This window comes from Panthera leo, chromosome F2 (genome assembly GCF_018350215.1).
Source record: "Panthera leo isolate Ple1 chromosome F2, P.leo_Ple1_pat1.1, whole genome shotgun sequence".
Taxonomy (NCBI): Eukaryota; Metazoa; Chordata; class Mammalia; order Carnivora; family Felidae; genus Panthera; species Panthera leo.
In genome coordinates, this window is record NC_056695.1 from 28880580 (window position 1) to 28908573 (window position 27994).

At 41.8% G+C, this 27994-nt stretch overlaps 1 protein-coding gene across 3 annotated transcripts in view; it reads right to left on the reverse strand.

Annotated features, from left to right (window-relative positions):
• The window catches only part of TPD52 (tumor protein D52), a 108432-nt gene that overhangs the window by 73223 nt on the left and 7215 nt on the right, over window positions 1-27994 (reverse strand). Inside the window, exon 1 of one of the 3 annotated variants that reach the window (XM_042923446.1) lies at window positions 9051-9304. The exons of the other annotated variants lie outside the window; for them this stretch is intronic. Within the exon in view, the coding sequence (XP_042779380.1) occupies window positions 9051-9093 (43 nt within the window). The 5' untranslated portion in view covers window positions 9094-9304. Of the gene's footprint in view, window positions 1-9050; window positions 9305-27994 lie in introns of those variants that run through there. 3 annotated transcript variants of the gene reach the window in all.

The window sequence follows — 27994 nt, forward strand, 5'->3', positions numbered from 1 at the left end:
CACAGTCCTGGGAAAGATCACCTACAGAGAAAAGTATAAACAGAATGGAGAGGAAGGCCATGAAGAAAGCTTAGTGTTGAAACAATGAGTAAGACTCAGCAGACTCACTGAGATATCCAACCAAATGGCTCTCCTACCAGAAAGGAAACAGTTGACTGACCAGCCCAATGAGTCCATTCTACTTGACTGTTATGTTTCTCTTTGGTATTACTAAATTATTACTTAGATAGGGGCCCCTGGGTGGCTCAGTCTGTCAAGCATCCTACTCCGGATTTCAGCTCAGGTCATGATCTCACGGTCAGTGAGTTCGAGCATCACATCAGGCTCTGCACTGAGAGGGCGGACCCTGCTTGGGATTCTCTCTCTCTCTCTCTCTCTCTCTCTCTCTCCTTCTCTCTGTTCCTCCCCCGTTTGTGTTCTCGCTCTCTCAAAATAAATAAATAAACTTAAAAAGAATAAAATAAAGTGAAAATAAATTATTATTCTGATAAATCTGCTTTGTTACTCACAGTATACATATATCGCAGCAGAACCCCTAGCACAATAAACGCCCTAAAATACTAACTTGTACACTAAGAAAGACAGACTCCCTTTTAAGTGCTCATCTGATATTATCTAATATCCAGGTAGAATCGTCTTCTTTTGTCAACAAAAGATTGTCTCCTAAATCCTCCATTCCTACTACTCCTGGGCCAGACTCCAGCTGAATTTTCCAGAGTTAATAGCTGGTACTATCAACAAATAGCTTTTGTAGCAAGAGTCCCTGGGCCACTGTTAAACTGTTCATTTTTTTTTTTTTCCAGCCCGATACAACAGTGCTCAAATTTGGCCACGGCCAGTCTTTCCTGGGACCAGGTATCCTTCAGGGAAAACTATGGGAAGATTTAACCCAAAACGACAAGGTACTCCATGGCCAGTCACAGCCACACATCCTTACGGCCGCTCCGTGTGGCAACCACCTATACCGAATGGTACAAGCACAGAGGTGGATGGGAAAAGCTTCTGTCTGGGAAGAGCTTTTGTTTGAACAGGCAATTCAGCATCCTGGTTAAGAACACAGCCGTAGGGTCAGAAACACCAGGAATGTTAACCCAGCTCTACCACTTACTAGATGTGTGAAATTCTACAACTTAAACTCTCTGAACCTCAAGTTCCTCATGAATAAAAGTGGAATAAAAATCTATCTCATATGGTTGTGAGGATCAAATCTTTCTATGTCTGCAAGTCACGAGGTGCATGGTACATGTTCCATAATTGGTTCCTGAAATAATCAATGCTGACCACTACTATTGTGAAGATTCAGGTTTCTAGGGGCAAAGTGATCTGAAAACCTACCTCCACATTGACCTAATACGATGGCCAATCCCAGTGCTTCTGGGATTGACAATATACCATGTTGAGGATGGGAGCGGTACCAAGAGGGAAGGGGAGTTAATGAAGACTGAAAGGTTTTATGGATAGGATTTGAAAGTAGATATTCTTTTGCTGTTCTCCGCCACCCCCTACTGATTCAGAGAAACAAACACAGGTCTCCTGCTTCAATAACATGAGGGAACAGTGCCGATAAGGAGATAAAGTGCCACGTGAGGAAGTCCCCTAGCAATGGAACACACGATGGGCTGGAAGAAAAGAGGGGGCAAAAAAAAAATAACTTGGCAATTAGTTACCCTGAGTCACTAGTGCCCAGGGGTCCCCTGCCACTTTTGAGTTACTTCACGGTTTTCAGATTCTAGCAATTCAACTGGCCATATGCCCTTTGATGCTCATGGAAAAAAGAAGATTCATTCATTCATAAAGGAACGTTCAAATCTTAGCTGTAGCACCTAGTAGCCACGTGACTTTGGACAGATCACCTGGTATCTCTGATCCTTTTTTTTCTATATTTGTAAAACTGAGAGGACCACACACTTCCCTTATATAGGTGCTACTAGAAATAAATAAGACATTTAAAAGCACCAGTCCCTGATGCTCAATGTTTGTCTCCTTCACTTTTCTCCCATAAACTATAGGTCCCTCTTCCTGAATCACTCCAGATGTTATCTCAGGGTACGGCACACTCTGGCCAACACTTTACATCCTTGGTCTGACCCCAGGAGGTTCCGGGGATGCCCGCGAGGAGCACTCTGGCTAGCCACGGGCAATCCATGGATAACTGCCTTGTGGACACCAACTTCCCTCAAATTCAAAATGGAAGCCGAGTTTTACTTCTTCCCTCCAAAACCATATATTCTCTCCTCTATTCATCTGTGTTCCCCTCACTTCTTATTAATAGTACCGCCACTTTCTCCAGTCTCCAGGCTTAAAACTTCCATACTTTTTATTTCTTTGTACCATCTACCAATTCAACAGAATCCTTCCTTCAGTCTCCTTTGGGCTCATTTCTTCCTTCCATCCCTCATACCACACCTAGCCCTAGTCCCTTCACCTCCTCAACTGTAAATGAATTACCTGTAGAAACTGTCTCAATGTTCCCACCTGGAGTCCAAGAACTTGACAATATCAATGATGTTTATAAAAGGAAATGAACCCATATTGTTGGTACATCTGGGGGAATGCAGCCAATGAGGAGAAGGACAGCTAAAACACAGCAAAGAAGGACAACAGGATTACTTTTCTTTTTTGAGGACTTAAGTTTCTGTTGCCTTGTGTCAGCATAAGAAGAAGATGAAGACACAGGGGTCTAGAAGCTACGGTTGGAATTTAGATTGGGGAAGTCATCCAAATACAAAAAGTAACAAAAACGCTTTCCCTATACACAGTACTCCATGCAGTTGATGACACGGTAGACACATATGGACCCTCATCCATGGTCATGTTTATTTCAGGAATAGTAATAGTGGCTGCTAACTGTATACTTACTATGTGCCAGGCACTGTGTTATGTGGCGTACATGTATTCTCTCCCTTGGCCCTTACCACAACCCATTAAAGGCTTCCGCCTCTCTGTCTCTCTTGATCCCACAGAGAGTTGTCACGAAGACACTCAGATCCATGCCGGGGTTCACATAGCCAGGAACCCAGGCCTCCTTCCAACAAGCATTTGAGTCAGCCATCTTGGAAGTGGATTCTGTGGTCCAATCAGCCTTCAAATGACTACAGCCCCAATCCTCAACTTGACTGCATCTCACGCATCTCAGAAGAGACCCAGGTCAGGCCACCCAGATAAGCTGCTCCAAGACTCCTGATTTATTCTTTTTTTTTTCCTTCCAAGATTTTATTTAAATTCAAGTTAGTTAATACATAGTGTAGTATTGGTTTCAGGAGTAGAATTCAGTGATTCAACACTTACATATAACACCCAGTGCTCATCCCAACAAGTGCCCTCCTTAATGCCCATCACTGATTTAGCCCATCCCCCCACTGACCTCCCCTCCAGCAGCCCTCAGTTTGTTCTCTATAATTAAGAGTCTCTTATGGTTTTCCTCCCTCTCTGTTCTACAAGGGACAGAGAGAGAGAGAGAGAGAGAGAGAGAGAGAGAGAGAGAGAGAAAGAAGCAGGGCTCACCCAAACCAGAGCTTGAGCTCACCCAAAGTGGGGCTCATGCTCATCCAAAGAGGGGTGCTAGCTCACCTGATGTGGGACTCGAACTCACAAACTGTGAGATCGTGACTGAGCCAACATCATATTCTTAACAACTGAGAGACCCAGGTGCCCCTGACTTATTTTTGACATGATAAACATTTGTTATTTTTAGCCTAAGTTCTGAGGAAACATGTTAGGCAGCATACAGCTGCCCAGTCCAGAAACCAGAGACACAGGAAACCTGAAGGTTCTCAACATGAAGTAGCTGGAGAAGAACTGGGATGCCTGCAGAGTCAATGAATTCCCCTTCTGCAGATGTAGACAAGTGTAGGGAGAAGAACGATCAGAGATATTACAGCAGGGATGTATGTAACTTCAAGTTACTTCCAAACACAAGATCCAACAAATTTAATCATTCTAAAGTTCTCCCCAGTGTAAATATATATGTTGTTCTAAAAATAAAGCCAGAATAGAATGGTTGATAAACTGACTAAAATGCATCCAAAGGCTGCTCATTAGAACTTTGGAAATAACTCAATATTCTAACAGAGAAAAAGTAGTCACACAGGAAGTTTTCCTGAACTTTCTCATTTCCACCTCCCACTCTCCCAGACAGGTGGTTCACCTTCCCAGCCAATATCCAATAAATGTTTATCTCAATGAACTGCTCTCCTTTAGTCTTCTCATCCTACCTGCCCCCAGGAAGAGTTCTCGTACAGCTCAGATGAAGAGAAAGCCTAAATATAACCTATTTGTTCCCCTGACTGAGAACCTAACTCCTAGGGCACTGACTTTTCAACATTTCTAATGTTTACATCACACACACACACACACACTTCACAATTAAAACTGAATTTTCAGGGGCACCTGGGTGGCTCAGTCGGTTAAGCCTCCAACTTTGGCTCAGGTCGTAATCTCCCGGTTTGTGAGTTCGAGCCTCACATCCGGCTCTCTGTTCTCAGCACAGAGCCTGCTTCGAATCCTCTGTCCCTCTCTCTCTGCCCCTCCACCACTAGTTCTCTCTCTCTCTCTCTCTCTGTCTCTCTCTCTGGATAAATAAACTTTAAAAAAACTGAGTTTTCAGAAAACAATGATCACCATTACAGTAAGCACAGCATTTAAAAAAATGTTTTTAACGTTTATTTATTATTGAGAGACAGAGATGAGCAGGGGAGGGGTAGAGAGAGAGGGAGACACAGATTCTGAAGCAGGTTCCAGGCTCTGAGCAGTCAGCACAGAGCCCAACTCGGGGCTCAAACTCACGAACCGTGAGATCATGACCTGAGCCGAAGTCAGATGCTTAACCGACTGAGCCACCCAGGCACCCCGTAAGCACAGCATTTTAGTATTCTGTTCTACTTCGTTTCTTTAAACAGCAGATGGTTAGCATCCACGACCCAATAATGGGTGCCACCATATAGTTTGAAAATATATCCTAAGACATACTCCTGAACACTTGGCAACTCCTGAAATCCTCCTAGTTAGAGGTTAAGTAAAAACAAAAACAAACAAAAATAATAATAAATTCCCCTCAACCTTGCGTAAATACTTAATTCCACTCCCTCACATCCATAAAACACACATTACTGGCTTGGGCTTCCACCTAATTGAGGATGACCTTGGGCGGTTTCTATTCACATGTAGATAATCACCCAGGCCCTAAAATTCTTCCAGTCCAACAGCTAGTCACTGGAAAATCTATAAACAACCTTCACTAAAATTCCCTTCTCATTTGTACCAAGTCTGGCTCAAAGGCAAATTTTCAACCTTGTCAAATCTTTCAAAAGGAAGTAAGAAGGCAACAAAATAAAACATCAGCAAAAAAAATCCCCATTTGCTTGGATGGAGACCTTCAACACGTTTTTTTATACTTCCACAAAATGGACCACTGGTTGCAGTTAAAAAGAGTAAAATCAATCTACAGAGACGGAAAGTAGATTAGTGGTGGCCCCGGGGGTGGGAATGCAAAGTGTGTCTGCAAAGAGGCTAATGGAAATGTTCTAAAACTGGATTGTGGTGATGGTTTCACAACTCTGTAAGCTTACTAAAAATTCAATCGTACACTTTAAACAAGTGAATTTCAAGGTACATTATATGGCAATTATTTATTGCAAATTATACTGCAATAAAGCTGTTTAAAAAAAAAAAGATGTATCCATTTGTGTTAGATGAGGGAAAACATCCAGGAAGATACATATTAGGTGCATGTATGACATGTTCCCATTTGGATTTTTAAATGGTTATGCACATTACCTACATGGACATTTCTTAAAGGACATCCAAGGAGCTTGATTACAACAAATGTCTCTGGGAAATGAGTCAAGGGGGAAGAGATGTGATTTTAACTGTGTACCCCTTTGTACTGTTTGAATTCTTGTTGCCTTGAGCATGTATTATTTTTCATAAATACAAAAATAAGTTGGTTAGGAGTCCTCAGAAGCAGGACTCTCACCGTAGTTAATTACACTTCTATTTAACACTGTCTTTTGAGGAAGGGGCCAGCCCACTCCTTCAGAATTTAAATATTTCTCAGAAGACTATAAAAAGGTGACTGTCTTGGACAATACAATACCAAAAGTGACAGAAACCTTAGTCTGAAATCTTACTGCATAAAACCCAACAGGAAGAGAATTTGAATGCCCTTTGAGGAGCAAAATGTGGTTTTTCAAGATTTGGTGGTCAGCTTCTGCAAGTGCTAGAACAAAATAGAGTGGTTTATGTTGTGCAATTATACATCTGACAAGGCATTCAATACATTCTGTACAAAGATAAGACTATATGCATCTAGAAAACTGAAAATATACTCCCCCACAAAATTTATTAAAAATAAAAAGAACACAAGTGAAAAAAACTAAAAATGAGCCCAAAAGGTCTCTGAATACCACACTCCCAAAGTCTGTAACCAGATCTCTGTTAGCTGCCCAGACCCAGGCCTGGATTCTGCCTTCTTGCCTCACCTCATTTCTCGGCTTTTGTTAGTCTGATTACCTGATCGGGCATTCTACCTTGCTACTCAAGGACACAGACACTCTGACAATTAAGAATTTGTGGCTCCCTGAATCCCCCTCTCCCCAACTTTCCCAAAATGCAGCCACCCTCTGACCTTAAGCCCACTCTGTCATCACAGGGTTTCCTGATTTAGAAGGCCAAGGTAACCAGAACGTGGACCACAAAATACCAGCATTCCCAACTTCACGCGGAAGATATATCTAGGCCGCACCCAAGATTATTTGTGGCTCTTCCCACCCAGATCCTCACTTGTTTGTGGGGCGTCTTCTTCTTCCCTCCAGAGCCATGCCTCACAAACTGCCAGCACTGCCAGATCTTGACACAAATCCCCCCCCAACTACCAACCAACCCCTCCCTGCAGGGCTCACCTCCTGGTTTCACCCCCACCACTGAAGCCCCTATTTCTACTCTCATCTCACTGTGCTACTTGGATGATTTCAACTACATCGTTCACTGAGTCACCTGTAAGTAAGTGCAGAACAAATGCACGGTATGTCCTGGACCCGGGGGGGGGGGGGGGGGGGGGGGGGGTAGAGGGGAAATGACGGGATTTTCGTAGATAACATTGAGGACAGGGTTTTGCTTTTTTAACTAAGATAACTTTACTGACACCTAATTCACACACGATAAAAACCACGCTTTTTAACATTTTTCACATATTCACAATTGTGAAACCGTCATTACAATCTAATTTTAGAACTTCTCATTACCCCTGAAAGAATACCCACTAGCGTCTAGAGTAGTGTTTTTGTGAAAAAAATAAAACAATTTGTCAGAGTTCCAGACTTGCCAACTCTTAGAACATTTAAAATTATAAAGCGCTCATGATGTCCAAAGACTGTACAGTATGTGATCAAGATTAATATAGTTAATAATTACCCACTGTTGGACCTATGCAGTTTAAAGGACAGAGGTAAAGTTTTCCCTTGGGGAAAAAAATTCAGCACAACTATTAAAATAACAAGCAACAGTAAAGAGTGGTTTGTATTTGGATAGCGCCTCATGGCTTTTAAATGTACTCAAATACAGTGGCTTTTTTTTCTATTCTCCCAAACCTCTAGATAGGCCTACAGAGCATTTACAGGCCGGAGCCTGAAGTTCAGGGGCACATGCCTGACCCACACAGTCACCTAGGCAGGTCCCCCAGCCCAGCTCTTTGACCCTCTGTCTTTTTCCTGGACCCACGCTTTCTCCACTATTCTATCACGGGAGAAGAGCACAAACGGTTCAATGAGCAGGCTGTGTGTTACCATTAAGCAATTCCAATTTCATATCTGCCTAGGAAAAAAAAAAAGAAAAAAGAAAAGAAGCTATTTATGCTCTCCACACAACAAAACAGCCCTTTGTTATATGCCAAGGCCCTGGAGATTTTGTTAGTACTGGTCCAGCTGTGACATACAGACATTGGTTCAATGGCCTATGTAAATGTCCTTTGTTTAGTGTGGAGACCGTGAGCCCTCTCTAAAGCCCAAGTCCTAGGTTCTCCCGAGGCCACCCTCAAAGTCAGTAATAGACCCTGACTGACAAGAAGTGCCTGTGCCTTGCTCAATGGTTGGGAAGATAGGTTAAAGTTAGAAATTTTTAATTAAAACGAGGTAAAAGTCTAATTACTTAACAGTTGTCTCCAGAATAACATCGTTTCTTACTCACCAAGGGCTTATTATAGCCTGAACCATTGGGAACACCCGGCTCCACCTGGTTAACCAGAAAAAAACAGCTCGCTTTTTCCAGGAACATTAACTCTTTTTTCAGACATAAGGCAGTACTTACTGGGTTTGCTCATTAGTTACTAAGCCTTTAACGGCCTGAAAGAGATTAACGAATTCAGAAAAGTAATCTATTGTGGGTAACAATGGTGACGTCTTCCCTATGGCTACAGAAAACAACCACAGTGCAGGACACATAACACTGATGCTCAGTCAGATACACACACACACACACACACACACACACACACACACACACACACACAAATACAATTCCCCACAGGTACTATATATTTATATGCACTGGTCACATATGGTAACAAATTTTATACGACATAAATAAAATGGTTAGTACACTATACTCTAAGAAATTAAACATTTCTACCATCATCAATTCTTGCTCAATAATAGAAAAAAGTTGGAAGGGTCAACACTATCAAACCAACTAGTGAAGTTACTTCAAATTTAACCTTAAAATACAGTATTCATTACATGTTTTGTCATCCTGGTAGGAAGAATAAACCAATTGAGAAAGAAGTTAACAGCAGTCCACAGAATTATAAGTCCACACCACCTCATTTCAATGTGAGCAACACTCGGACCATTACCTTTAAACACAAACACCACGTCCCCTCCAAATCTGACTCTGCTCCCCCGCTAGAGGTAACCTCTGAACTCTTGTGTTTGTAATTCATACCTCTGTATGCATTTTGCTTTCCACCTGGAATCATACTTACGTACAAAATATAACTCCCCTATAGAATAAGCTGTTTGAAGGTTAATTCTACATCACATTAATCTCATGCAACTTACGACATATCGGCATCAACTTCACCTCCCAGGTATCATTCCTCATTGCCTCAGTTTCAGGTACGGAGGCTGGAACACATTACACACCAGATCGTCTCTATGGTGATCTACAAGATGGCCTCCAAGATGGCTTCAATGATTGCTGGTAGTGTACCAGGGACAGTCTGTAGGACCAATAAAATACAGCTCTTGGGTTCTCTCTCTGTAGGATCATTTACTCTGAGGAAAACCAGGTCACTGGTAGCCTTATGAAAAGGTCCACGGAGTAAGAAATGGATACCTCCTACCAAAGACTACCCAAGTCAAGCTTTGAGGTACCTAAGTCTCCAGCCAACAGCTTTACTGCAAACTCATGAGACACCCCGAGCCAGAACTATGTAGCTAGCAAGTCTCAGACTTCTGATCTTCAGAAACTGTGTAAGGTAATAAATGTTTGGGTTTTTTTTTTAATGTTTATTTATTTATTGAGAGAGAGAATATGCATGTGCACACATGCGTGGGGGGGGAGGGGCAGAGAGAGAGGGAGAGAGAGAATCCCAAGCAGGCTCTGCCCTGTCAGCACAGAGCCCGATGCAGGGCTCAAGCCCACAAACCGTGAGATCATGACCTGAGCCAAAATCCAGAGTCAGACACTCAACCAACTGAGCCACCCAGGTGCCCCAATGTTTGTTTTTTTTCAAGTTGCCATGTTTTAGGATAACATATGAGGCAACAAAAAAATTCACATGAATTTGTTACCATATGTAAGGCAATCTCTATACCATTTTTATCTGGAATTTTCTTTCCTGGGCTCACCTATCAAAATTCCCAAGGCTGAGATTCGGTGGAGTTTATCTTTTATGAAAATGCTTTAGATTCTCCCTTCAAGAGAATTACCTACTCTTTTCCCTTAATTCTAATTGTGTGAGTCACTTTCACAGTGAGATGAGTCTGTCTTACGTAGCAGTGAAAGTTCACAGACCTGCATCCCACACAAGCCATTAGCTCTCCAAAGCACAGATCAGGTCTCGATCATCTCTTCAGCAGTCTGGCCTATTCAAATTAAGGATCCTCAGCCATCCCACACCTGCATACAGAAAAAACTAGGAAGTGATGCTATTACCAGACATTAGTTAGGGTTAGGCTGATCCTGAGTAATAAAGACCTGATTAAGTGGGGAGAGGCCCGCTGTAGTCAGGGACCACATTTGGAAAATGGGGAGAACTGGAAAAAGAGAAACAGACAGAGACTGGTCCTGGGCTGAACTCAATTCTTCCTTCCTTTCCCTACCTCTACATTTCCCTGGTAACCCCAGCAGAAGAGAGTGGGGAAGGAGACATAATGCATAGAAACACTGTGTTCACACATTCACAGAGGAAGTAAGTGCAGCAGGTGGTTGAGGAATCAATAGAATAACACCCTCCAAAGTCAGGTGCTATGGCTTCCAGCAGCTGATGGTAGGGGTCACAGAGCATGAACCTGGCAATCAGACTGATCCAGGTTTGCATCTTGATTCCACATTCAGGAACCATAAGACCAAAGAAGAAAAGCATCCACTTCTTGGACACTCCCATGCACTTTCTCTCACACTCACTCTCTTGCTCTCTCAAATTAATAAATAAACTTAAAAAAAAAGAAATTTTCATTTCTAGAATTTACAGGTATCACAAAAACCTATACTCTGGGGTCTAAGAATATGTAAGAATTAAGAAAACCTACTAAGAATTGGGATAGTCCAATTTTTAACATGAAGCACATGTATTAAATGTTTATTAAGATTCTAGTACATTCCACCATATTAGGCACCAAAGCAGAAAACGCTTTTCCAAAAATGTTATTTATGCTCTCATAACATTTGTGAAATATACAGATTAAAGTTTTAATGTTTCTAAGTTTTTATTGATTTTGAGAGAGTGAGAAAGAGTGGGGGAGGGGCAGAGAGAGAGAATCCCAAGCAGGCTCCTGTCAGTGCAGAGCCCCATGCGGGGCTTGAATTCACGCACCGTGAGATCATGACCCAAGCCAAAATCAAGAGTCTGACTGATGTTTAATCAACTGAGCCACCCGGGCACCCCCAGATTAAATTTTTGAACCATCACAGAAGTCACAGTTTATTTTGTAGACTAATTTGTAATGTGAAATCCATGGAAAACATTCCAAAATTTCAGTTATATATGGCAAATTCTGTCATCAGCTTTAAAGAAAAAATTTCAAGGAACAGTCAGAACCAACCAGGTCATGACGCTTCTTCAAATGAAAGTGACCCTTGTCAGGCAAATGTTTCCTGTAATATTCTGTCCTTCTTTCTACTATGAAGAATACCATGATAACATTACAAATAATTAGTAAATGCACGACATCTTAATTTTACCAACATACAAGGCTAGGATTCTGCAATAGGGTGCCAAATTCCAGCTAAAATAATACAATACTTTAAAAAAATTCTAAACAGGTAAAAACGGTAGGCATTTTACAATATAGGAGACCACAAAGAAACTGATCAATACGCATCAGAACCAACAGGGCTCTTCAAGCTGAGGTTAAATGACCTGCTCCCACCCCTCTTCCTGAAGGGCCTGCAGTGTCTCTGTCACACAGCTGAGACCAGCACCAGCTTCTCCATGGTAACTGCAGCAAGCCCTTTAGCACTAGAAAAAGCATCAGATGCCTCCTCTTATATTAAATATTTATGAGGTTTCAGGACAGTGGTCTTCCTGGGGGGAAGTTCATGGGATGCACACACCGTTCAGAGCCCACCCCTCTTTGTTTAAAATACCTTTTCTCTCAGATTCACTGAAATAAACCCCAGAGGTTGTTGGACTGCCTTTATCATGGCGTTCAGTGCCCATTTCAACCAAACCCAAGGGTTTTCCATTTTTTTAGGTCATCCCAATCCCTTCGACACCTCACCCAATTAAGTTGTAACAGGAAAAACAAAACAAAACAAAAGATTAATAAATCACTGTATCTATTTAAAACCTAGTAAGCCCCTTAAATCTTAGATGTCTGGAAAGAATTAACATTGTAATGGGTTACTCTGTGGGTTACTTCTTAATTTGTTTCCACACACCACATGAGGTTCAAAATGCACAAGTGTCTCAGGTTCTGCTGAGGTACTCTTAGAGGAGAAGGATCACTCTACACCTGGGGAGCCCTGCTGTTAAAATCAGCGCATATTTTGTCATCATTGATCGGGTGTTTTCACATCCCAAAGAAGAGAAGCACAAAAGTAGGTAAGAGACGTTCAGGTATCCTTACATTGAAAGGGTTCCTTGGCTTTAAAAGGAGATGTTCCCAAGAAGCTCCAAGATATGATAGCAGCTTTGTCTAAGCACAGCTTGTAGGCAGAGTGACCAACGTCAGATTTTGATGGCAAGGGACCTTTGAGCACACATGCAGCTGTCACCTGAAAAGTGTGAGCACATTTTTGTGGGAAAGCAGTCTGCATGCTATAGAAGCAGCAGGACTATCAGGGAGCCGCTGAAATGCAAGAACCCCTTCCTCTTCTTTTTATCTAGAACCTAGCTCAATGCCTGGCACACAGCATTTTTTGTGAGTGCTCCAAGAGTGGGAATGGGTGACTGTAAGAATCCTAAGAATTTTTCTCCTTCCGGAAAACTGCACATTACAGGACCACCCCCATGTCCAGTGATCACTACTGAGAGCACATTACCAGCATGACAAACTAGGAAAACCTAATATAGAACCACATTTTTTTACTCAAGGAATGGCAGGTTCCTCTACATACTAGGACAACTCCAGACTAAATCAACATTTTCATTTGCCTGAGGCAGAGGAGGAAAAAAAAAAATGTTTTCTTGAAACTGAACTTAAAACTAATGTCCTTCACCCTGAGATAATGTTCTTCCTGATTTGGGAAGGTGTAGAGGGGTGTTAAAAACCTCACACTTATGGGGCACCTGGATGGCTCAGTGGGTTGGGTGTCCAACTCTTGATTTAGGGTCAGGTCATGACCTCACAATTTGTGAGATCGAGCCCTGCATCAGGCTCTGCTAGGGATTCTCTCTCCCTCTCTCTCTGCCCCTCCCCTGCTTATGCTCTCTCTCTCTCTCTCTCTCTCTCTCTCAAAATGGGTAAATAAACATTTAAAAAGAAATCCCACACTTAAAAAAGATGGTGGTTTTATGTTGGTTGATTTTAATGACTTGGCAAAACAAGGAATTAGCAACCCAGCTCCCCACCCCTAATTTCACCCATCCACGAAGTCAAATATATTAGCAGTGGTAGCGCTAGGCTGTAACTCCCACTGACCCAGCCACAACTTACCTAGGACTGCAGCCCCACCTAGTACGTGCCAGACTCACCTAACACATGTCACCGCCAAGGGCAGAACAGAAAAAGAGGCATAACTGGTTTCGAAGGTGGAGGACACAAGAAATGCTACATCTGGCTATCAATACATAGTCTAACATGAAGGAAGAACATCCAGATTGGAGAAGTCTAACAATGACTTCACATAAAAAGATACATTTGGACCTATACCCACTAGAAATTTGCTGTAAGTGAGCCATGGTTACTGAAGGCAATTCTTATCCATCAAGTGTACTGAGAACGGAAAAAAAAGTTGACTATCAGTTTTAGGAAGTCTACAAAAAATGAAAAAAGACTGGCCAGCAGCCCAAAGCCCCTTTCAGGCTGAACTTCCAATCAGCACATTTTTATAATTTTCCTAGCAACTGGTTTAGCCCCAGCTTAGAAAGATAATAAAACAAATTACCCAGAACTAGGTGTTAATGCAGTGAGTATTATAAAGAGTCAGGGTGACATTACCAATTAGAACAAAAATAAAATAAAATATATTCAGCAATTTCACTTCTCCATGTTACCCTAGGCAAACATGCTTGCATAAAGGAGGAATAAACAAAGATGTTTGGTGCGGCATTTATTTATGATAGTTTAAAAAAATACTCTAAAGAATCAAAACACCCATTAATAGAAGTTAAATTAAGGCATATTTATTATACTCTGGGACACTATGCAGCAGTTAAAAAGAAGGAAATCTGGACACCTGGGTGGTTCAGTCAGTGAGGTGTCTGACTTCACCTCAGGTCATGATATCATGGTTCGTGGGTTTGAGCCCCGCGCTGGGCTCTATGCTGTCAGCACAAAGCCTGCTTCAGATCCCGTTCCCTCTCTCTGTCCCTCCCCCGTGCCTGTTCTCTCTCAAAAATAAACATTACAAAATAAATAAAACAAAGTAAATAAAATAAATTTTAATATAAAAAGAGAAAAATTAAAAATTAAAGAAAAATTAAATTAAAAAAATTTTTTTAAATAAACAGAATGAAGTTATCACTATGTGGTAGCACAGCAAGCTCTCCACAACACAGAGCTGAGGAAAACTATAGAAGCACATACAGTGTGATAGTATTTGCCTTTTTAAAAGGCACACATATGCAAAAATCAGGGCTACAACTGTTGCCAACCTGTGGTCCCTGAACTAGCAGCATCGAGGTCACCTGGGAACTTGCTAAAAATGCAAATTCGCAGGCCCCATCCGGGGCTCACTGAATCAGCAATCTGAGTCTAGCAGGATGTGTTTGAACAAGCCCTCAGATGCCAAACAAAAAGCTTGAGAACTCCTAGTCTCCACAGGTCTATACACAGGTTCCTGAGAAAAGAGCAGGCCTCTCACCAACTGAGGTCCAAGCAAGTACCTTTATCTATAGTTTTTTGCCCCCCACCTTACCGTTTTTTTTTGTTTGTTTGTTTGTTTAACAAGGAGAATGTATTCATGCATTGCTCCCATAAATTAAAAGTAACTTCTGTTTTAGGTACTACCGGTGCCACGAGGGGATTAGAGAAATGGTTAACCATGCAATCATGGTGGAGGGAAACCTGATGGAATAGGAGGACGGAGGTTCCCCATGAGCTACTGAAATGCCGGAGGTCACAACAATCATGAAAAACGGGCCAAGTAGGAATTTGAACCCTCAACAGAGTTCAGCTGATCTCACCAGTGTCTCCCACAGCATGTGCATGACAGTCTACTCTGGGAGGAAGCACAGCGAGCTACCCGTGAATATGAAAAGAATAAGGCAGACGCCATTTTGGAAAAGCCAACATTTTACAAAGTCTTCTGTTGTCCTGTTTTGTTGATTCCTTAGCACTACACGCTGTCATGGCCAGTGATGCCCCCAGCCCCCACTGGGGGCCTCCCCTCTCCTCCGTCTGAAGATGAGGGGCCAGCTTTGTCTTTACATTTGCTGTGGCTGTTTCCCTGGCCAACAGGGAAAAGGCAACAAGAAAGAGGGCTTTGAAATTAAATAACAAATGTTAGGGAGAAAACCTAGCCACCATCTTTCTAAGCCTTGACATCCCCCTTCCAGGTTGTAGGGCCTGGAAATGCATACACTCACACGCACCCAGGCACACAAACACACACACACCCCTGTACTTAATTTCTTATTGACTTCACAGAAGTACAATCCACCATTACTGTCAATATTTAGGAAGATAAAAACACAGGTGTAGTCTGGAATCCACATTAAAATAAGGTTATGGAGGGGGGGCCTGGGTGGCTCAGTCGGTTGAGCGTCCGACTTCAGCTCAGGTCATGATCTCATGGTTTGTGGGTTCAAGCCCCACATCGGGCTTTGTGCTGACAACTCAAAGCCTGGAGCCTGCCTTAGATTCTGTGTCTCCCTCTCTCTCTGCTCCTCCCCAGATCATGCTCTGTCTCTCGCTCCTTCAAAAATAAATAAACATTAAAAATTTAAAAAATAAAATAAATATAATAAGGTTATGGAAACCTGTAATATAAAAAGAGGATTAGCCATAATTAATTATCAGCTGAGAGATGGCAATAAGAGATAACCTTCTAATCTCCCTATTATTGCTACAAGTCATGTTCCCAACTAGGAACAAAAATAACTGGTATTTTATAAGGAATTATGAATTTTCCACTTCTAAATTTTTTAAGCAAGAATATCGCTGATTTGGTTACCAAAAATGCACAGTATCACCCTTGATACACACATACCCTACGACAGCTTAAAAAGCCAACATCTAAAACAGCCCAGATATTCTTACCTTAACTTGGCGATAAAAGATCAGGTTGAAGTTTCACTGCCTATAACAAGTACTCTTCAAGTTTCACTGAAGAGAAAAACTGGAACGAGAGCACATTCTCACTCCTGGACTTTGGAAACATCAGTTCCTTCGGTTTCAAGCTTTATTCTCTCGGATATTGTGAGGTCATCACACCCACTTGTTCTCTGACACAAGCCCATGCTCAAAAGGACTGCAGACCTACAAAGAAACAGCTCTGTGCCATTCAATTATCTGGGCCATGCTTCTCCATGGTACAGAGAAAAGTAATCTCTTTTTAACCTTAAAGCAGGCACAGTTTTCCTTCTCATCTCCCACCATTCAGCCAATTTTTGTCTTCCTTTAACAAGGCCAGATTTTTAGCTATACCCATTTAAGAAGCTTGGGTTCTTTAGAGAAAATGAAGCAAAAAGTTATAGCCTCATATAATAGAAACATCCAATTTAAAAAAAATTTTTTTTAAAGTTTATTTATTTCTGAGCGAGAGACAGACAGAGTGAGAGCTGGGGAGGGGCGGAGAGAGAGGGAGACACAGAATCCGAAGCAGGCTCCATGCTCTGAGCTGTCGGCACAGAGCCTGATGCGGGGCTTGAACCCACAAACTGTGAGATCATGACCGGAGCTGTCAGACATTTAACCGACTGAGCCACCCAGGTACCCCGAAACATCCAATTTTTAAAAAAAGGAAAGATTTAACACTCCCTCAAGAGTCATAAAGAAAACTAAGTTTACCTCTAAAGAGAACAGACTTAAAACTTGAGGGAAAAAACAAAACAACACAGCACAAGGTATAAGATGTATTAAGAGATCGTTTTGTATTGTCCACTGTAATAGATCTCTTCCTAAATGAGTTAGGAAGCAAGTCAAGTTAAAAGACAGAAGACAATTGCCTTTATGTCAATGTTTGTCAGAGAAGGCCTAAGCATCTCCTGATCAGCAGCTTTCAATAAACACAAGAGCCCTACACCTCTGTTACTTCGATAACAGAATGCTGTGTCCCTGGGAAGCCTCTACCTTCCTGGGGCACCTTCTAGAACAGACATTTCTGAATGCTCAGGAATCTGCCTCTACCTGCCCCCCATGGCCGCCCACCTCAGGACCAGGTCAATCCTGAACATCTTTTTCCTTCCCCTCTCCTCCGTCTGAAGATGAGGGGCCAGCTTCATCGTCGGGAAGGCCGGAGGAGCAGGTCAGCCTGCAACAGTGACTAACAGAGTCACATGGGCGGAAGTGAAGTCCACCTGGGCCGGCGCGAGGCGACCTCGAGTATCTGCAGCACGGAGTTGAGGCACAAAACGCTGCTGTGGGAACACCCTTCCTTAACGCCCACCCCCACCAAACACCAACTAGATTTCATATCCAAAACTGTGACTGGCAAACCCAGCTTTAAAGAAGATCTCTTCTGTGAAAGAAGTCGGGCACAAGCAGGTTCCCTTTGAACAGAGGAAACTTGATATCCTGAAGGCCTGCCAAAGAAAGCAGCCTGTGTTTCAAGTACATGCTTGTGATTAAGAACCTGAATAGTGACTGCACAGGGTGTGTGCAGGGGAGAGGGAGGAGGGCCAGCGGACAAATTTCAGCGAATACAGGAAATGCGGTCTGTACTTTGGTTTCTACTTTCATTAAAATGTGTTTATGCTTCCCTGGGTATATCTGTCCCTTAATTAACAGGTATATTCAAAGAAAGGACGCTGCTGAGACACAAACAAATGTGGGAGAAGGGTGCTTAAAATTACATAGGTCTCCAGTCCCTTTTATTTAAAAGAAATGTCTTAGGGGTGCCTGGGTGGTTCAAGCTGGTTAAGTGCCCGGCTGTTGATTTCAGCTCAGGTCATGATTCCAGGCTCAAGGGATCAAGCCCAGCGTGGGACTCTGCACTGAGCATGGAGACCTGCTTGGGCTTCTCTCTCCCTCTGCCCCTCCTGCACCCACTCTTGCGCTGCCCCCCTCTCCAAAATAAAAAAAAAATGAAAAATAAAGTAAAATAATGTTTTATTGGTTTGCTTTTATACATTTTTGCCCACTAAGATTATGTTTAATGTATGGGGAAAAAATGATAAAGAATTACTGCAAAGCACAGAAAAATACTAAACGCAGAAAGTACAGCTGTTTTAATCCTGAGATGCCAGGTAATGGAAGGAAGTTAATGATGGTCACAGTTGCTTCCCAAAAAGCCCCGGGGGGGCTGCGCACTGGCTTCTGCTGGAATAAGCAGAGGTGTACTTTTCAGGAGGAACGATTCCTCAAAAGGTGCTAAAGCTCCCTGAAGCAAGCCAGATGGGGGTGAGCCGGATCCTTCCTTGTCAGCACCTCCACATCTCAGCAGGCCTCCCCCCAACACAGCAATCTCAAGATTGTACCTGCAGACCCAAGGACTCTGCTCGACTGGCATCCAAACATTTCATTCATCCACAGTTAACACAGAGATTCACAAGCAAAATTCCTCGCATTGGAGACCTGGCATAATTAACCAAATCTGCTCCATTTTGGCAAATTTATACCTGGAACAAATCCATTTAAAATAAAGTCTCAAAAGGGGCACCTGGGTGGCTCAGTCAGTTAAGCGTCGACTTCGGCCCAGGTCATGATCTCGTGGTTTGTGGGTTTGAGCCCCGTGTCAGGCTCTGTGCTGACAGCTGGGAGCCTGGAGCCTGCTTCGGATTCTGTGTCTCCTTCTCTCTCTGCCCCTCCCCTACTTGTGCTCTGTCTCTCTCTATCAAAAATAAATGTAAAAAGAATTTTTTTTTAAAGTAAAGTCTCAAGGGTCTCCTGGGTGGCTCAGTCGGTTAAGTGTCCAACTCTTTATTTCAGCTCAAGTCATGACTTCATGGTTCGTGGGTTTGAGCCCTGTGTCGGGCTCCTTGCTGACAGTGCAAGGCCTGCTTGGGATTCTCTCTCCACCCCTCCCCTGCTTGATCTCTATCTTTCTCTCTCTCTCAAAATAAATAAACATAAAATAAAATAAGGTCTGTCTACATGATTGAGAGGGGATAAAATATTATAAACTATATGATATTGAGTAGTTTTTTCAGCCCCCTATACTTCACACTCCCTCATCAGTAAGATGGAAAAGGAAGAGTCCACCTGAGCAGAGCTGAAGTGAGGCTCAAATAAGGCATTTATTTGCTGCCCTGAACTGCTTGGCAGGAGCCAGGACCAAGGGTGCACTGAATAGACTGTGAGCATCATTGCCAAATAAAATTCCTCCTTCCCACATGGTACTGGTTGAAAAGAACTAAGAATTTCAAATCTTCCAAAGCTGAAAGGCCAAAACCATCCCCATCTCACCTTCTGGATCCTTCCAGTCACCTTTCCAACCTCTAAAGAAAAGATGCACAGTGGCAGGACGCACTGTGAAGGGCCCATTGACATTTTTCTTCTGTTCAGCACAGAACATACAGATGTGAGGTAGTGGTATTAATGGGAAAATGATCATATGTTAAAAATTCCCCAAAACTGCAGTTTATTGGCAAAAGCAAAAGGGTGACTGGGAGATGAGGCTCCCTGGTCAGGAGAAGCAAGAGAGTCAGGGAGCCTGGGGGCTCCCATTGTGCTCTGGGGGCAAATGTGGGAGAAAACGCCCGGAGCCCACATGGAAGGGCCCAGGCACCCACAGCCTCTTCCTCAGCTCAGGGAGCTAGAGCACTTGCTGGTGGTCACCATGTCCAGAGTTCAAGGTAGAAGTGACAATATGACAAACGTCCGTACTCTGGGACGGCATGGGTTTAGAACTGCAATTGACTAACCACGTCCCTCAATTCCTTTGAGAAAGAAAAATCAAAAGTTCCTCTTCATCTTCTAGTACATCTTAAAAATTACTACTTTGCCCAGTGTTTCTACTTTGGCCAGAATTCATACAGAGACCTAAAGTCTATTAGTTTTAAAAATGTATGCGTTTTCAAAATTCCCAATTAATAACCTGAAATATTTTTCCTAAGCTTTGAATCATTACGCACACACCAAAAAACGAGAAAGAGAGATGTAAATTAACTTTGCAAAAGCAATGAAATTAATTAATAACAAATGAACAAGCTAGGAAATCTGTTTTTCAGGGTTTTTTTTTATTCCCATTGAAAAAAGTTAATACTAATAGGAAACATAAAATATATTGAATTAATCCATGAAATCCCTTAAGTAAAGGCAAATAAAAAGAACAAGAACAACAAAACTCTTAGGTTTCATTTTGTGACCCAAAATGGGGAAAGATAAAAAATAAAAAGGAGAAAATGGAAATTTGGTGGAGAAAAAGATCAGGAAAAGAGAGAAAAGCTAAGGGAAGGAGGAAGGAACAGCAAAGCTGGACGAAAAACACCCAAAAAACCACAGCACACAAAGAAGGAACGGAAGGGAGCAGACAGATGGATGTGTGTGGTTTGTTTTTTGGGTTTTGGGTTTTTTTTTTTTTAGCTTTACACATCACTTGCATTTCAGGGAATTATCAAAGTTAAGTAGTGCACTTTGAAAAGTTGGTTGTTTCATCAGAGCTCACTGCTTTGAAACTTAACAGCTACAGTTGCCATTATAAATAGAATAATCAGAGTAGGAAAACATCATCAGACCAGCTGCAGTGACCACAGCCCCAGCTAGAAGCAAGCCAGCAACACTCGCAGGACTGGAGTCCCTTCTGGAGGTTAAAAAGAAATCTGAAAACAAATTATAATTCTGGGAAAAATAAAAGTCCCTAAACCAAGAGAAATCTGTCATGTTACCTTTGTTATTAGTCAAAATTTTCATTTAATCCCTGAAGCCATGAGCGATCCATTTAAAAACCACCATAGAACAGACTGCAAGGTATGTTTTCCCTTCCAACAATGACCCAAGGAAAACAGCTGACGGACTCCACTTTGGAACCTGCCGCTCTGGAATGAAAATCCTTTCTAAAGAGAACTGAGTGAGAATATTTGACAAATCCAGACACACTGCATAAATGACTCCCATAGCCATGACATTCCATGATGAGAGTGAGCACTCACAACTTCAGATTTGCCCTGAGAAACCACCACTTAAAAAAAAAAAAAGAAATCACAGCTTCACTATGATTTGGCTCAAATGTCACCTCTAGGCAAAATTGCTTCTCTGGCTCTTATACCACCCAGAGAATGTATAATACTGCACTTTCGTTCTACAAATACTTTATAAGCGCTTATTCTCTGCAAGGCTCTTACCATTAAGGTGAATTATTGCTCATAGACTTGAGCTCCTTGAAGGTCAAACTCTAGGATATGACTATTAAAATACATTTTGCATTAAAAGCATCTTAACTAAAACCAGTGACATATATAGTAATAGCAAAGCCAGTTATTCTCCCCTGCCTCTGGTTTCTTCTCTCATTTTATGAATATGCATGTGGCCAAATTACCACCCTCTCTGCATTCAAAAACAAAAACCAACACTCTATACAGGCAAGCAAATCCAACCTCACCCCCACCCACAGAACCTAAATCTCTCTGCATTACCCACGACTGGGACTCCTCACCAGTCAGGATCCACTTTTTCTGCTCAATCCACTTGGCCTCTCCACAGCCTTTGAAAGTTGAACTCCCTGTGTCTTAACCTGCACTTCCCCTCCCTGCCCTGAAATGTTCATATTCAAGTTCTGTTCTCTTTTTACTCCACTTTTCCTCCTGGGCCATCTCAGCAACGTAATAGCTTCAAACATCACATGTCTCCCAAACTTTGAAATCCTGTTCGGCTCCTTCTCTCGGAAATCCATATTTCATTCCTGAACCTATCCACATAAACGTCCCATGAGACCTGGGTAGTAGTTTAAAACATGTGCACACAGTCACTGACACTGTTCCCACCAAAAGTGGAGCCTCATCTCCCTCTGCTTGAATATGAGCTGGACTTTGCGGCACATTTCTAACAGAATGAGGAGGAAGTAACGCCTCAGGCTATCATAAAAAGCCACCAAGTTTCTATCTGACTGTCTCTTAGGAGTCACACCTTGGGGGACCCCAGAGAACACATCAGAAGTCTGGGCATCCTGAGGCTGCCTGCTGTTGGGTCAACAGCACAGGCTCCGGCAAAAAACAATACCCAACACAGGCAAGGAAATCACCATCATCAAACAGACCCGTGCTGGGGTTTCTTCTGAAGACCATGCAGGTAGAAACAGGTGCCGATGAGCCCCAGCTGCTTGGGTCTTCCAGTACACCTGCCCTCAGGAAGTGAGTAATAAGCCTTTGTATGTACGTATGATCCCCGCCTCATACTTCAAGTCACCCCAGCTGAAGCTGAGCAGAGACACGCTGTCCTGGCTAAGCCCTGCCCAAATGACAGATCTGTGACCATAATCAATGCTGTTATTTCAAACCACTAGGTTTTAACACGGTTTGTTATGCAGCTTTGGACAACTGGAATGACCTCAAATGCGACATGGCCCAAACGAAGTTCATTATCTTCCTCCCTGCATCTGCTCTTCTTTCTATGCTTTCTATCCCGGTTCCTTTTCCACGCAATCTGAAAGCCCTCCTCCACTCTTCTCTACCCTCAGAGCCCCTCTACCTCAGACATCTTACACACCATAACCCAGAGGTCTCTCAGGAATCCAGCACCCCCACTTCTGGTTTGAAAATTAATAAAGGGAAACCTCACTAAAATAGAGCTGTTAGGCAGCTAGAGTTAGGCACAGGGAGGTCTCTTGCCCTACCACTCATAGTCAATTGCAGACCCAGCAGGAAGAGATAGGACGCTGCACACAGTACTACTTTACTATCCTAGTCGGAGGAAGACTTCCTCCTGTCCCAACAGGAGGAGGAACCGATGACAGAAAGTCACAGCTGGGCCAATGAAAAGCCACTACACTTAGAACTCCCAGCTTACTCCAGTGGATTTTTGTTTATGACAGTTTTCCCAACTTCCCAGTTTCTTCTATAAGAGAGTATTCCTCTTCTTTGTTCAGTGGACTTACCTATGCTTTTGCTATAGTTGGCCTGTCCTGAATTACAATTCTCTGTTTTTCCCAAATAAACCCATATTTTGCTAATAAAATAACCGGCAGTTTTATTTCTTAAGGTTAACCCTGGCTAGGAATACAGTGACAGTGACACCCCTTACCTGGTTTGCTAGCACCTTCTACTCAACTGCCAAAATAATATTTTAAAACTAAACTCCCACACACCTACCACCTGCTTATCACGTAGAGCATACAGTCTGATTCCTGATCCCAGTACAGAAGACTGCTCACATCCCCCCAATGACTACCTGAGACTCTGGCCCCAGAGGAAATTCTGAGGATTCACAAACACCTTTTCGCCCTTTCATGCCACTGCACCTTTGCACATGCTGACTCTCCTCCGTAAAATTCCCTTCCTCTCCCTTCTTTCTCTCACCACTTACAAAGAGTCCTATGTAGTCTTCCAGTCCAAGTTCAAAGGTCATCTACTTTGAGAATCTTTTCTAATGACCCAGCCAGAATAGCTCACTTCCTCCTGCATCAGTTATGCAAGCCCTTACAACACCCACTTCACTACCGCGATCCAGTTCTGTCTGTTTCTCCAGGGTGGCCTGCGAGCCTGAGGGAGGCATCATGTCCTGTTTGCCTTCAAATAAATGTTTAATTTGAACTGGAAACCACTAAGTTAGTATTTCACAGAAATATCTAATATTCTGTTTCAGAATCAATACTGTCGAGCACCAGAGCTAGTCACAGAATTTAACTTAATTTTCTCAACTATTTGGAGTATTATCAGCCTCCAAGAGGTTTAGTGACCTATCTGGTGTCTCATAACCACAAAATGATGAAGCCAAATTTTGAACCCAGGTAAAACTTCAAGTCCAGGGGTACCTGGGCAGCTCAGCCGGTTGAGCATCCAACTTCAGCTCAGGTCGTGATCTCATGGTTCATGGGTTCGGGCACTACATCAGGCTTTGTGCTAATGGCATGGAGCCTGCTTTGGATTCTCTGTCTCCCTCTCTGTCTCTCTGTTCCTCCCTCCCTTGCATTCTCTCTCTCTCTCTCTCTCTCTCAACAATAAAAAACATAAAAACAGAAAAGTCAAAACTTCAAGTCCAGCACTCTCTGCCCTAAACATTTATAATCAGTTCTGATGTACAAGGGCAGACACACAGCCATATTCTGGCACAGATACACCCCTTAGTGCCCCACTCCCACGGCTGCCACCACGGCACCCTGCTCCTCCAAACAACACCTTTGAAAGGAAAAAAGGAGACTGCATATAACTTTCAGGTAGCGTAATATGTTGTGTAAGGACGCGTATTCTATAGCCAAATTAAATCCCAGATTTAAAACCCAGCTCTGTCCGTATCAAGCTAGGTGCCCCTAGAGAAATTAATTCCCTCCACCCCTTCACGCCTTGTTTCTTCACTTACAAAGCAGGGATAGTGTGAGCACTGCTCATGGGTTTCTTGTGAAGATATTTAAAAAAGAAACACGAAAAGCATTTAGAACATAACCTGGCATATAAAACACTCAGCAAATGCTGTTGCTGGTTTTAGGCGGAGTAGAAGGAGTATTTGTAAAAGTGACTGAGTAAAACTCTAGCTGGAAAACGTAGGTAATTATAATGCAGGGCTGAAGCTGTGTCTCTGCAGATTCCAATTTTATTTTAATTAGTCAGAAAAAAACATTTCTAGAAAGTACGAAGTATCCCCAGGGCTTTAAACTGGTTAGCAAATGCAACTTAAATTTTTCGTGGGCTCCTGGTGATCCTCTTAGGACCAAGTTTTTGTAGCACTCCCCACATCTAACACAGTATGTATGGGGAAGTCATGATCACTCAGCTTCTGTTTACTCATATATAAAATGAAAATGATACCAGTCCTATCACCCACCAGCATTAAAAGATTCAAATGAAATAATATGTAGAAAAATTAATAAGAGCTTTGCAAAAGCCAGGTGGTGGTATCACCATCATCACCAATATCATTCTGAGTTGTAATAAGGTGATATACTGAAAATGATATATGAGATCAATACCAGAACGATAGGTTGGTCATCCTTTTGCTAACTGCCCCAATGGCCAAAATGTTTGCATTTTTCTCTCTTTCCAGAATTCTCATTCTGGTTAACTAGTGGCATGTACTTTTTACCACTGTCAACATACTTTTGCTCTTCTCAGCTGTATTCAAAGAAAACTTCTAAAGCGTACTGAGACCAGGGCACCTGGGTGGCTCTGTCGGTTAAGCATCCGACTTTGCTCAGGTCATGATCTCGCGGTTAGTGGGTTTGAGCCCCACGTCGGGCTCTGCTGACAGCTCAGAGCCTGGAGCCTGTTTTGGATTCTGTGTCTCCCTCTCTCTCTGCCCCTCCCCTGCTCGTACTCTGTCTCTCTCTCTCTCTCTCAGAAATCAATAAACATTTAGAAAAATTTATAAAAAATAATAAAATAAAATGTATTGAGACAATCCATGCCTCCTAAGCTCAGGACACATTGGAAGCAAATAACTAACCTTGGTAGAACAGCATAGGAAATGTATCTATGAAAGTATTTACTGAGCATACATCCAACATGCTTTGGGGAATAAAAATGTAACCATCACTGTCTTTTCCTCTGTCTGTATATGTATTCACACACAGTTAACATAATACTTAAGAAGTAAAGTATCAATTTGGCTTCCACTTACAGATTTTCAGTGATTATGTATAAAGCTATAAGCATATGTGGAGCATATATTCTTGTTTCCCTGCCAAATTTTTTCCCCTAATTTTTAGCCATTCTATCTAATCCCATCTGACTCTACCTATGCTAGAAATCTTTCCAATTAATTATGCACAATAGGACAAACACTTAGGGCATATCTACTACATACACACTTGACTGAGGGTGAGGAACACATATGTAAAAACATTCTTCTGTTCTAGTAACATTTTATTTCTAGCCAACGACAGATCCTAGTGGATTGGATAAACTACTATCTTTATTCCTATAGCCTTACTGATTGCACCAGAAGTTCCTTTTCATACCACAATGCCTCCAACAAAGCTCAGAAAACAATGGGTAAAGTCTGATCTTAGCAGTAAACTCCCAATCCAAAACTTTATCAAGGTCACATTTTATAAAATTTTTTAAACTGACATTTATGTTTGCATAGCTGTAACATGAAATACACCAAGCCTATAAGCCGAGGCATGTAAATTAACAGTCCTGCCTAAAACCACTATTTTTAGCACTGACTGATTACAAAAGTGTCTAAAGAGAGAAGACACAAAAACACAGAGAATGAAGAACTGAAAGCTACTCAGAGCCATGCAAATTACTCCAAAAAATGTCACCTAGAAAATATTTGCTCTTAATACTGTATTTTGTTAGTAAAAATGACATTATAAAGGTCCAACATAACCAAAAGGAAAGTAAGAACAGGAAAACTAAATATGTGTCACAAAACGCAAAGGTTTAATATGAGCATGAGAGGGGGAATGATGAGAAGAGCAAGACTCACCAAGATCCCAAGAGTGAAAAGTGAGTAACAATCCCAAGAAGGGAATAAAAATGGCTAATCAATCTATAGCCTCTCTAGTAAATGGTGAAATTTCCAATGAAAAAGGGTGGCATTTTCCCCCTATAAAGTTCATTATTCTTTTTTTTTTTTTTAAGACAATGACATCTGTGCAGCAAAGGAAACAAGTGAAAAGACAACGGAATGGGAGAAAATATTTGCAAACCATTTATCTCATAAGGGTTTAGTATCCACAATATATAAAGAACTCCTACAACTTGACAATAACAAAAACAAATAATCCGATCAAAAAATGGGCAAAGGATTTGAACAGACATTTCTCTAGATAAGACAAGCAGATGGCCAACAAACATATAAATATATATATAAAAAAAAATGCTCCACATCTCTATCATCAGGAAAGTGCAAATCAAAATCGCAATGAGCTATCACCTCATACCCATTAAGATACCAGTATCAAAAAACAAAACAAAACAAAACAAAAACAGAATAATAAGTGTTGCTGAAGATGCGGAGAAATAACCCTTTCAACTGCCCCTGTCCATTTTTTGCACAGCCCCCCACCCCCAGCCTTCACTCTTCCTTTTAAAATAACTGTTGGTGGGAACGTAAAATGGTTCAGCCACTCAGCCATATGGAGAACAGTATGGAGGTTCTCAAAGAATTAAAATTAGAACTACTATATGAATCAGCAGTTCCATTTCTGGGTGGGACAGCATAGGAAATGTACAAAAAGAATGAAGAATTGCTGTTCAATGGGTACAGGGTTTCAGTCATCAATATGAACAAGTTCTAGAGATCTGTTGTACACCAAGTTACATATCATTAACAATAATGTGCTATATACTTAAATATGGTTAAGACAGTAGATTTTATGTTTTGTGTTCTTTACCACAATTTAAAAAAAAAAAAAAATGAAAAAAAAAAACAACAATGACAATTATGTTTTCCAGAAAGTGACTTGGCAACAGGAATCCAAAGTCTAAACATATTCACATCTTTGAGTTGTTTCAGGAAATCTATTTTAAAACAATTTCTCTTAAAATATTCTAACAGCTGAAATGGAAAGTAATCCATAGTCCAGCAAAGAAACATCTAAATAACCATCAACTAGTGAAGGGGTGTGGTCATCAAAAATTATAGTGTGGAGAAACTTGTTTAAATGATCTGTTAACATTCTCATTATTTAGTAGTATTCAAAACAGAACATAAAACTATGTATGGTATATACAGTTCGACCATAATGAACATATACTGGACATTCAATAAAGAAAAAGATGAAATTCTAATACAGGAAAGAAAAAAGGGGTATGGGAACAGGGAAATCAAGAGGGGGAGGGAGAAAAGCTATACCAACAGGATTTCTGTTGAATTTTCATCTGGACAAATTGATTCCAATGTTCATTTGGAAATTAAATCTGGCAAGAATAGCTAGGAAAAAAAATCTAACAATAAAAAGAAAAATAGAGGGGTGC